Here is an 11,919-nt window from a genome sequence, read left to right on the forward strand (position 1 = left end):
AGGTATATTTTCAAAGGTGTACTAATAAACTTAATATATGAAGACAACTGCCACATTTTGTGCATCACTAAACCAGAAAAAGGACATCCCACTGGAAGTTAACACAATTTTGTACAATTTACCAAGCTCCTGAATGTCTTTACAATTAAGCGTCTTAAAGATACTTTCAAATATGTAATTAAAAAGGAATTATGACTTCAGATAACAAAAACAAAGCACTATTTAATCTGCTGCATATTGGAACACCCTTTAAATTTGTGCCACTTTTCACAACACATCAGCAGACGGGAGAAAAGAGTGGTATGTGCTGCCTTTATCCACACAACATGAGAGAGCTGCATAATCCCTACCAGTGGCTACCCATCAGAAATAAACTGCAGTATCCTTGGTTTATATTGACACAATAGAAAAGGTGAAGACAGGCCCTACAAAAACAAGAGTTGCCAGGTTTTCAGGACATTCCAAAGATTATGGCAGTTGCAAGCAGCAACAGCACCCACCAATTCCTACTTACTTCACCATGCTTCTACAGGGCACAATGATGTTCCAAATCAGGAGGTATTCCAGATTTAAGATTCATTACACTTTGACCATATTATATGAGGCCAATGGCAGGAGGTTCAACAAGGCCAAGTGCTGGGCTCTGCATGTGGCTCACAACAGCCCCATGTAGGGGCTAGGGCAAGAGTGGCTGAAAAACTGCACAGCAGAAAAGGACCTGGGGTGCTGGTGCAGAGACGTCAAACATGAGCCAGCAGCAAGACCAGGTGGCCAAGAAGGCCAGTGTCATTCTGGCCTGTGTCAGCAACAGTGTGGGCAGCAGGATCAGGACAGTGATTGTCCCCCTATACTCGGCACTGAAGAGGCGCCTCAAATCCAGTGTCCAGGTCTGGGCAACTCACAACTAGAAAGCCACTGAGGTGCTGAACACATCCAGAGAAAGGCAAAAGAACTGGGGAAGGGCCTTATGATGAGTGGCTGAGGGAGCTGGGGTTGTTTAGACTGGAGAATAGGAGGCTCAAGAAAGACCTTATTGCTATCTTCAAACGCATGACAGATGTTCAAGGTGGAGGTCAGTCACTTTTCCCAGGCAACTCGCAATAGGAAGAGAGGAAATGGCCCCAAGATGTGCCAGGGCAGATTCAGGTTGGATAGTAGAAAAAATTTCTTCACTGAAAGGGTGGTCAAGCACTGGAACAGGCTGTCCAGGGAAGTCATGGAGTCATCAACTTCAGAAGCATTTAAAAGCCTAGATATGGCACTTAGGGACACGGTTTAGTGGTGAAATTGGCAGTGTTAGGTTGACATTTGTATTTGGTTTGTGTGGCAAGGTTTTGATTGAGAGGGGGGTATAGAAGTTTTTGTAATAACTGCCAGAGGTTTTTGTAAGAATTCCTGTGTCTGAGAGAGCCAGTGCCAGCTGGCTCCAACACAGAATCCCTGGTGGCCAAGGCCAAGCCCATAAGTAACCAGAGGGAGCACCTCTGGGAAATAGATTAAGGAAAGGGAGAAAAACCCCTTCACAACAGCATCTGCAGCCGGAGAGAGGAGTAGGAATATGTACAACTCTGCAGACACCAAGGTCAATGGAGAAGGAGGGGGAAGAAATGCTCCAGGCACAGAAGCAGAGATTCCCCAGCAGCCCATGGTGAGTCAGGCTGTCCCCTTGCAGCCCATGGAGGACCACAGGGCAGCAGATACCTGCTTGCAGCCCATGGAGGACCCCACATCAGAGCAGGTGAATGTGCCCTGAAGAAGGCTGTGATCCCATGGGAAACCCACACTGGAACAGGCTCCTGGCAGGACCTGTGGCCCAATGCAAAGATGAGCCCACTCTGCAGCAGGTTTGCCAGGACTTGTGAACCCACTGGAAGACCCACACCTGGAGCAGTTCCTGAAGAGCTGCAGCCCATGAGAAGGACTTGCACTGGGGAAGTTCATTAAAAATTCTACCATGGGAGCAACCCCACAGTGGAACAAAGGCAGAGTATGGAGAGTCCTGACCCTGAGGAGGAAGGAGTGGCAGAGACAATGAGTGATGAACTGACCACAATCCCCATTCCCTGTGCCCCTGTACGAAGGGGGTGGTGAAAACTGGAAGTGAAGTTGAGCCTGGAAGAAGGGAGTGGTGGGGAGAAGCAGTTTTAAGATTTGGATTTATTTCCCATTACCCTTCTCAGATATGACTGGTAAGAAATTAAACTAAATTCCCCAATTTGAGTCAGTTTTGCCCATGACAGTAGCTCCTGAGTGATCTCTCCCTGTCCTTATCTTGACCTTTTTGCTACATTTTCCCTCCCCTGTCCATTTGAGGAGGGGAGTGGAACAGCAGCTTTGGTGGGCACCTGGTGTCCAGCCAGGGTCGACCCACCACACAGCTGGACTCAATGATCTTAGAGGTCTTTTCCAATGCAAACAATTCTGTGCTTGTATATTTGAAATTTTATCTCCATAACATATGCTAGAGAGATTGCTTGCTTTTGTTAGTGTTTTCACCTCCTAATCAAAACAAGGCAACATTAACATATTGCATGTAAGTTTGGTTTAGATAAAGGCTTTCCTTTGCATCTATGCAGCAAAGACATACTGAGCTGCCTTCAAGCAGCAGCAGCAATGCCAGAACAAATTGATAGTTTAAGTAGCAAATCATTTTTCACAGCTAATCTTCAAATTTAAAATGACTTGAAGAGATTATACATGTGGAGAAAATATGCTATTCAACAGTGTTCTTATATGTCTCTCAAGAACATCTGGTGATGAACATTGTCAGCCAAGATATCAGTATAGCTGTTGAGTCCAATTCAGTATGTCAATTCCTAATCTTATTAAGTGGCTTTTGAAACCTTAAAAGTATTTTGCACCATCTGTGTTCCCAGGAATTTCATGATAAATTGAAGCTGGATAATAACCCTCTACTGAATCCTCACTTATGCTACCTTGTTCATCCCTGTACAACATACCTCTGTACCATACTCCTGGAGCATGCATCATTAATCACAAAATCCAGCCACGGCCACTTTGTGAACCTGTGGCTAAGGAGGACTAACAGACATAACCAGGGATTTTCCACTGGTTCCTAAGTTTTAGGGCAGTAGGCAGAGAGAAAAAAAAATAGTAAATATGCCACTAAAAGAATGAAGAAATAACCTAAATTTCAAGGGAAGTTTTCACACTGAAAAACAGAATCATATCTTACTTAAACCTCAACAGTCCTATCAAGTCAGCTACACCAGTTAAAAACAAATGTCTACTTGAATACACTAAGTATATTTTTTAAACAATTTAATCTACAGGGAAAAAAAAACCAACCCAAACCAGTCTGAAGTACTTTTTTGTTTGACTGATTTTACACAGTTCTGTTTCAGCTTCTATCAACTTAAATTATGACCTTTCCTAAAAAAAAACAACTTGTTTCAAGCTTCATAGTCTTGGGAAGCTATTTTTAAGTTACACACCAAAACATACACAACCTTTTATAGCTGAGTCTTTTATGCCAGACTCACATGCATTACTGAAATTCAAAGTGGTGCAAATATTACAAACATATGGAGTATTTAAGAGGAATATAATCAAGTCCAGCACATTTGAAGCTCCACATATTTTGGCATTAGCATACACACTTCAAATCCCTGCAAAAGTAGCTGTACATTTCAGAGTTTCTTTATGGCTTCCTTGTTCACCTACCTGAACATATGACTATTGCCTGTGAACCCTTCTGACATAACCTATCAAATTCCTACTACACTCATTTCCAGGAGGTCCCCAGAAATATTTACGTCAGTGAACCACAGTTTATCCCCACAAAGGGATATCCCATAGCAATTCTTAAGAACAGTAGAAAATGCACTTGTTGCCCTTTTCAGCCTCTCCTCTTCAATTTCTTTCAAAATTGAAGGAATGGAATATGACATTACAGAAAAACAGTTAATGACAGTGGCAACATTCAGCCTACATTTTCACTAAAATACCCAAAAAGTTTAAATCCAATTAGATGAAGACCAACACATTTGTTCCCATAAAGCAGGAGGCCCATATTTGGAATTAGGGCTTATCTATGAGTGACATCAGTTAATGATGCTCATGCATTCCTTGCAAAGACATGCCTCAGGAACTCATGCCCAAGTTGTTCCTTCTATTCCTGCACCTGAAAGCTGCTGTTGGCAGAGCGTGCCAACACGTCAAGCACTAAATAAACACCGATAACATGGCTGGGTATTTCCAGTGTCAAGACTGAGCCTGCTGATAAACATTTCACAGCTCTTGGATGTGGGTGCGGTGTACTGAGTATGTCCCTGAGATTCAGCACACACAGTCAGCCTTGCCCCACCCTTAATGCCCGTCTGACGAGGATTCAATGTTTGAGCTCAAACAGAGCCCCAGCATGCTCCAAGGTCAATCAGATAGTTACAGAGAGGCCCAGAGAATAGGAAAGGATCAAGCCTTTATGCATTCCCCAACATTTTTTCATTAATTAGTTTTCATTGGCCACCTTTCCCTTCACATCCATAGAAGAGAAACAAACATTGCATAAAAGTCTTTCAGAACTGATGATCCTGTCTCCTGGACACGGCATTTGAAGGTGAGTGCAAGGGCTCTCAAGGAAAACAAGGACAACATAGCAACAGAATAAAGGTCCAGTAAGACTTTTCTCAAGCTAAGGCAGGACTAACTTCTACATGTACAGCTGAAAAAAAAACCAGCAGTATTTTACAATAAGCACAAAGCTTTGTGTTTAGAAACAGATTCATTTCCTTTGCTCCTAATGCTTATCCTTCAAGTGAAGAAATTTTTTTTATGAAGAAAAAACAATATAACATTTTATGCAAAAACAGAGGGGGAAGAAATTAAGTGCACATATCTAGTGTTCCATCTATATTAACTTGAAAATACAAAAGTATAAACTAAATTATCACCAACATACTACACTAACCAATCTGAATTTCAGACTTACCAACTTACCAGTGATGTTGATAATTCAGTAGCATACTTTTTTTCAAAAAGTCTAATTTCTGTTTGTCTTCTGGCTTTGTGGTATCATATGTTTTTGTACAAACAGATTTACATGTCTCCTTCTTGTTGAACGTGAACTAAGAAAAATGAAAGACTCATGAGCAAAAAGACTGTAACAAACTGTCTTAGTACATAACAATTTATCCTATACATTTCATTGCCTATAGTATTATAATGAAAATACCTAACAAATTACTGACAGTAGGTACGTCAACCCTCCAGAGGAGGTTTTTATATTGGTGTGTGCTCTAAACCCCTCCTATGCTCACTGTAGGAGCCCTACAGCAAGAGCTCCTTGTTACTAAGACATTTTCTGCCATGATTTACCAGATAAGTCATTTGACCTCCCAGCAGCCATGCTGTCACAAGCAGCTTCGATTGGTAACTTTCTCTCCTACTACCTCTGTAGAAGAGAATGTGAGAGCTTCAGTCAGCAGGAAAGACCAGCAAGCTAATGCCATTTAGATTCTTCCGTTTTATGGCTGCAATATTTTCAGATCTGGTTCTAAGAAACAAGAGTGCTGAGCAGCAATAATCAGGTTTTGTCAGATCCCAAAGAGAGAAGATAACCTGCACAGCATTTCAGGCTAGAGCCCCACAATGCAAAGCACACAGTTACAATTAGGTTAAACTGACAGATTTTTATCATGTGGAATTTCAGATGCTGAAGCTTTCTCAGATAAAGCCCTTGTGAAAATCATCTTCAAGACGATTCTGATGTCCTTTGGTTACATTTGGATGCATACATTACTGTCAGAGAACCAACCCTGTAAGGAGACGGCTCTATCCTCTCTCCAAACAAGACTTGGCCAAGGTTTTCAGATGGACGCTTCTTTCCTTCTGCTTGACAAAAATCAAACCTGAATTAGAGAAAAGATACAAAAATGAATAAAATACTCTCAGCTGCAAATAATGTTCCCAAATCAACATGTTTATCACAAGTAAAGGAACTATATGGCTTTTCCTGTAGACAACAGTTTCTTCATTTAACCTGCGAAATGTGAAAATCACTATCCTGATTTGAGAATAAACCAGATGAAACAGAACCAACATTCAAATCTCTTCATCAGCTATTTCAGAACACTGTAGCATAAGTTTCTTTGAGTAATTAGAAGTTTCCTATTTGAACAGGATTTTAGACAAGAATATTCATCTAGAGTTTAATAACGACTCAAAAAAAGCACTCAGACCAGATTCTGGAATTTGAGGGAAAATAAAAATCAAGACAGAGACAGCTCCCTTACAACAAACACTATTAAACAGGTTATTACAGTTTTATTCACCAACACATTTAATAGCATATCCTCCACGTTTTTCCAGTCTACTTTTAAATATAGCACATTTGTTCTTTAAAGTGTAGACATAACTGGTGCTTAAGCTCTTTAATATTAACAGTCAAAATATTCTTTATAGCAAATATTCTTTATAGCAAAAACTTTACATAGTTGTACCCGGCACTGATACATTTTCTGCACTCCTATGATGTGTACAAAGAAAACATTTAACACCTCATTAAGATAATTGATGGGATGTTCGCACCTCATTACCACTTTAACTCATCTGGCATGGGCTACTAAAGACAGAGGTAATACTTTGATCTACAGTGACAACTGATGCAGTAAAGTATCATATATTTATAACCTTAAGTTACACTACAACAGCGATCCGACCTGCATGAGGGCCCATAAATCCATGCCCTGAAGTATGAGCACAGACAACTGAGACAAAGGAAGCAATGTAGGCATCCATCTGCTCACTGAAAATTCTCTATATGTAAACTTTCGTTAGCAAAATAAATAGCCACGCCTCAGTGGCACACTGCTGTAACAAGAAGTAGATAATACTTTAAGGTCAATTAAATGCATCTTTTTGGAAAAACTGACAATTAAAAGGGCACAAATGGTATAATATACTTACGCAGTGTATTCGTAGGGCAGGACAGACTCTACTGAGTCAAGCCTGTTCACAAACAGCTCGATTCCAGACTGAAAGAGCAGAGATAATCAGCAGTTACATTTAAAGCACTCCTTCAATTCCCATGGATATATAAAAATAGATTTGTTTGAGTAAGGTTAAGGAAAGCGGAAAATGTAAGATTTGTGCAATCATACATCTTGATGGGTAAAGAACTATATCTGCTGGGAGCACAAGTAAAGCACTATCTAACCATCACAAAAGCAGTGACCACATGACAAAAACACTTAAAGGCTAACATAACCATTCCAACTACAAGATAGCAGGAAATCATGCACAAAAATAATATCCTTAGCACAACTGCCAGTGTTTGAGTTTAATGTACCAAGTTAGAGTCATATTAGTCATCACCACAACTTTTGTGTAATAAAAGTCTTCAAAGAACAGGAAGAAAAGTGCAGATGAGACCAGTACTGCTCCCTGTAATTAAGGATGCTCCACAATTTTATCTGTGTAGTAACTAAAAACTGAACTGTGATAAATTCAACAATGTATTCAGACTGATACAACATTTTAAGTCTGAGCAGAATCTCTTTTCAAAGAGAAGGCAAGGATACCCACGTTTACCTTCCTATAGAAGTTTTTCACTAACTCTATCAGCTCAAGTAAGAACCTGAAATTCAGTCTAGTGTGGCTTCAGACTAGTTTGATCTATATACATTAATTACAGATGGGCTACTCTGCTTCTTTGGAAAGGGAGAGGTCTCTCACTCTTCCCTCTTAGTCTCAAAATTCCTTCCCTTATTCTAGTCTTGTTCCAGTAAATATTCTATTCTAGTTCCAGTAAATTTCAAGTATTTGTCTTACACTGCTTTTGGCAGCTTTCTGCTTGCACAGTAAACCAATCCAATGGGCTTAAACAGCAAAAGACTTATACAAAAAAATTCTGAAGAGCAGTTCTTAGTATCACAGCAGGCTGTCCTCACTTTAGCTAAGAGAGAATTTTCTTCTTAGTAGCTGGTACAGTGCTGTGTTTTGCATTCAATGAGAGAATAATGTGATAACACACTGAAGTTTAAGTTGTGGCTAGGTACTGCTTACCCTGAGTCAAGAACTTTTCAGTTTCCCATGCCCTGCCAGCATGGAGGTGCACAAGAAGCTGGAAAGGAACACAGCCAGGAGAAGCTGACCTGAACTGGCCAAAGGGCCACTCCATACCATGGAATGGCACACTCAGTGTATAAGTGTATAACTCCGGGAGAGCTGGCTGGAAGGGGACAATCACTGCTCTGAGTTCCATCAGTGGGTGGTGACCAATTGTATTGTGCAACTTGTTTTGCCTGGGTTTCATTCCCCGCCCTCCCTCTCACCCCTTTTCATTAAAATTATTATTATTATTATTGTTACTATCATTAGTAGTATGAGTATATTTAATTTTTTCAATTAAACTGTTGTATTTCAACCCACAAGTTACTTTGCCTCCCAGCTCTCCTCACCATCTCACTGGGGTCAGCAGGGAACAAACGGCTGTGTGGCTCTTAGTTGCCAGCTAGGGTTAAACTGAGCTGTCTTACTGTGTGATCAAACAAGAGCTGAAGAGCAAAACAAAGGTGAATGCCCTCAAGAACAAACCCTCTGCCTTTCAACAGCAAGCCATCTATTTTCTTACCAACAGAAGAGCATTTTCTCCCTATGAAAATTCACTCAAGTTTAGCCAAACCAAGAAATTCTGGAGAAAAAGAAAAGATGGAAATGTTCACATGTATCTGTAGCTCAGATACTTCAGTTGGGTCCTGTGTTTTACTGATGTAATTTAGCTGGCCACGTGCAAGTGAGGATGCAGTCCTGGAGGCACAGAAAGGTCTGTGAGCTGTTAGCATGACCCACTAAGTGCAGACACACCTTCAGGCTCATCTTTCCCCTGCCCTAAGCCATGCAGACCTGCTGCTCACCTCTGGGTAGTCTATGCTTGCCGTAATTCTGTAAGTCACCTCAACTCCCTAACACAGCAGGAAACTAGACTGGGAAAAAGTTGGATAGTTTCCTGCCACGTTAAGCTCAAAACCACAACGAGTAACACAGCTGAGTCAATGCAGAGGACAGGAACACATTGCCCAGGGGAAGAAAGCAATGAAATCTCTCAGCAGTGAGAGGGAATTAGATTGCCTCAGCTGGCCACAGAATCATGGCCTTAAATTAGGTATTTTTCATTGGAGGAGATTTACATGAATGCTGCAATTTTTCCTAAGAATTATATGCATTACTGCAGATCAGCATATTTGATAAACCATTTCCCATACAACACCAAACCCTTTTTGGAGCAATCAGGATTTTTTATAACTGAGTAAGGATTCTTAATCTTTAGGCAAGAATTACTATTTAAGTCTGCACAGATCCCATTCCATTTCTGATGATGTTCTAACCAAAACCAGAAGAAGCAGCCAAACTGAGTTTGCCCAAGCAGATTAGCAGGAAACTTGGAGAAAAGGGGAAAGCCACAGGTCTCATTGCTCTTGGGTACATGCCCCGTTAACAACATCTCATCCCATCTCACCAACACAGGACAGGAGATCATGGGGATCATAATAGACAAGCAGTAGGTATTGAGATCTGGCATGTGGATCAAAATCCTCAGGGAGAGGAAAATGCACTGCAATTAACAGAGATTACTGCAAGGAACCCGTGATAAATGAAGCCTGTCCAAGGAAGCTTGATTTTATCCACTTAGATAAATATGCTACAGCAATAATCCAATCATATATTGTTTCTCCTTACCAGGAACCAGAGTACATTCAGCTGCAGACTACATGGAGAGAATTAGAGGTGAAGAGTGCTTTAGACTTCTCCCCATGCCTATGTCTAATATGGCAATTGCTAAGAGGTGGCCAACACTACTTTCTACAATTGCAGAAAGAATATTTGCACTACTACAGCTGTTAAGGTGTTCAGCTGCCTGCTGGTGGTACATTTACATTACCCAAGTACCTCATGTCACATTTATTAAATGATAAAATCTCAGGAGAAGACAAACATTTTGTACATGTTTTATGAGGAATAAAAATGCAGAGACATTTGAGAAAGATCACCCCATAAGTGTCTCAGGTAGGTTAAAAAAGATAGCAGGCTACATGGTCCACCTGACTTAAAAAAATAAATCTTTCTTCCACAAGCTTAAAACAGAAATAATCCAAACATAGCAATGTTTTTCAGGGATGTTGTGAAAAAACACCACAAACTGCAGCTTGAAAGCTTTAGCCTGTATTTGAAAAACCCCATTCCTTAAGAGGGTGGTGAGCACTATAACAGGATACCCAGGGAGGAGATAGGTACTCTATGCTTGGATCTTTCCAAAGCCTGCTTAAACAAAGGTAGAGCTGAGTTGATCTAGTGTTGACAGCAGTGGTGCTTTCTGTCCTCTCATGCTCCATACTCAGGAGGTTGCAGTATGTGAACAGGTCACTTCCAAACACCATTTCTGTGGGCCTACAAAAGAATGTCCACAGGATACTTTACTACTACAACTGAACTGCCTTCATTGTGTGCTTGGCTCATTCCCAGCTCTGCTGATTCAGGACAGCAGAAGGATAAAGTCAGCACGTGGTATTTACCAAAAGCATACATTTTCAAGCAGGCTCTTATTCCGAAGAATTATGAACCAGTGTTTCATGCAAGGCAGAAGCTGAGAGCTCAGAAAATGCAAGACAGCTGCTTTCTGCAGTAGTAAGACCATGGATCATGGAACTGATTAGTCTTGAACTTTCTCATTTAAGTATTAAAGCATAGTCTGCTGTAATTTCCATCACAGCAGCAGGAAACAACTTCAAAAGGTGCTCCAAAGGAGCACAGATGACTTTTCATCAGAGGAGATTTACATTAATGCTCCCCACCAATATCCTTACAAATGAGTTATTTGGTTATGCGAAGTTTGCTCGTCACTTCTGCAGGCACGAAGGTAAGTTTAAGGTTCACTGACATTCCGGGGCCTAGCAGCCCTTACACTTCAGGTTCCTGCAGCCAGGAAGACACAGCAAGGGGAGTGTTACTGGATGCTTACTTTGAGATCTGCTCCAGCCACCAGCTGCTGGCTCCTGCCAAGAATCACACACACACACCCCTCGGCATGACCTGTCACTGCCACCCTCACTTGCTGCAGCTTTCCGGCAGGGATTTGAAAGGACCCAAGAGATAACCGAGCTTCCTACTTCCCCGACGTGGCCGCATCTCACAGGACGAGCCGACAGCTCCCTCCTTCTCTCGGAGGGATCGCGGTCACCTCCCAGCCAGGCAAGCACCTCTGCCATGCCCCTGGCTCCTCTGCCTCATCAATTTCCTTTCCAAGGAGCAAGGGCCATAAACTAAATCACGGGAAGTTTCACCTCGACACGAGGAGGAACTTCTTCACGCTGAGGGTGGCAGCGCACTGGAGCGGGCACGGAGCCTCCCCCTCTGGAGCATTCATACGCGTTCCTGTGCCACCTACTCCCGGCGACCCTGCCTCGGCAGCGGGGCTGGACAGGCTATCTCCGGAGGTCCCTTCCAACCCCAACAATCCTGTGGGCAGTGTGAGCACAGCGGGAGCGGAGCCACGCTCGGAGCGCCCGCAGCCACATCCCCCGCACCCCGGGGCGGCACGGCCGGGCGGCTCCAAAGCCCCGGGACAAGCTCCGCCAGGCAGCCCCGCCGCAGGGGGACATCACCCAGGCCGCGCCGCACCCGGGCGGCCTCGGGGCCTCCCCGCAGCGCCCCCGGGCTCACCTTGCACTCGGGCTTCTCCTTGCCGGCCTCGCAGAAGTTGACGGGCGCCAGGCCCGGCAGGTAGAAGGCGGCGGCGGGCGCGGTGGCCGCCGCCAGCGCGGCAGCGACGAGGAGAAGCGGCCGCAGGGCCATGTCCGGCAGCGGTGCGGCGGGGCCGGGGTCGCTGGCGGCAGCGGGGTCGCGGCTCCGTCTCTCGCCCCCCGCGCCCGCCCTGACGCGGCCGCGCCGCTTCCGGCTCCC

General features: G+C 43.2%; 1 protein-coding gene across 1 annotated transcript in view; it reads right to left on the reverse strand.

Moving 5' to 3' along the window:
* The window catches only part of TM9SF2 (transmembrane 9 superfamily member 2), a 30,449-nt gene extending 18,536 nt beyond the window's left edge, over window positions 1-11,913 (reverse strand). Inside the window, exons 1-4 of the mRNA XM_039730454.1 lie at window positions 11,680-11,913; window positions 6,928-6,995; window positions 5,777-5,870; window positions 4,960-5,087 (exon numbers count right to left, since the gene is read on the reverse strand). Coding sequence (XP_039586388.1) covers window positions 4,960-5,087; window positions 5,777-5,870; window positions 6,928-6,995; window positions 11,680-11,811 — 422 coding nt within the window. The 5' untranslated portion in view covers window positions 11,812-11,913. The remainder of the gene's footprint in view (window positions 1-4,959; window positions 5,088-5,776; window positions 5,871-6,927; window positions 6,996-11,679) is intronic.
* Window positions 11,914-11,919: the final 6 nt, after the last annotated feature.

The sequence above is a fragment of the Passer montanus genome, unplaced genomic scaffold (genome assembly GCF_014805655.1).
Source record: "Passer montanus isolate IOZ18808 unplaced genomic scaffold, ASM1480565v1 scaffold72, whole genome shotgun sequence".
NCBI lineage: Eukaryota > Metazoa > Chordata > Aves > Passeriformes > Passeridae > Passer > Passer montanus.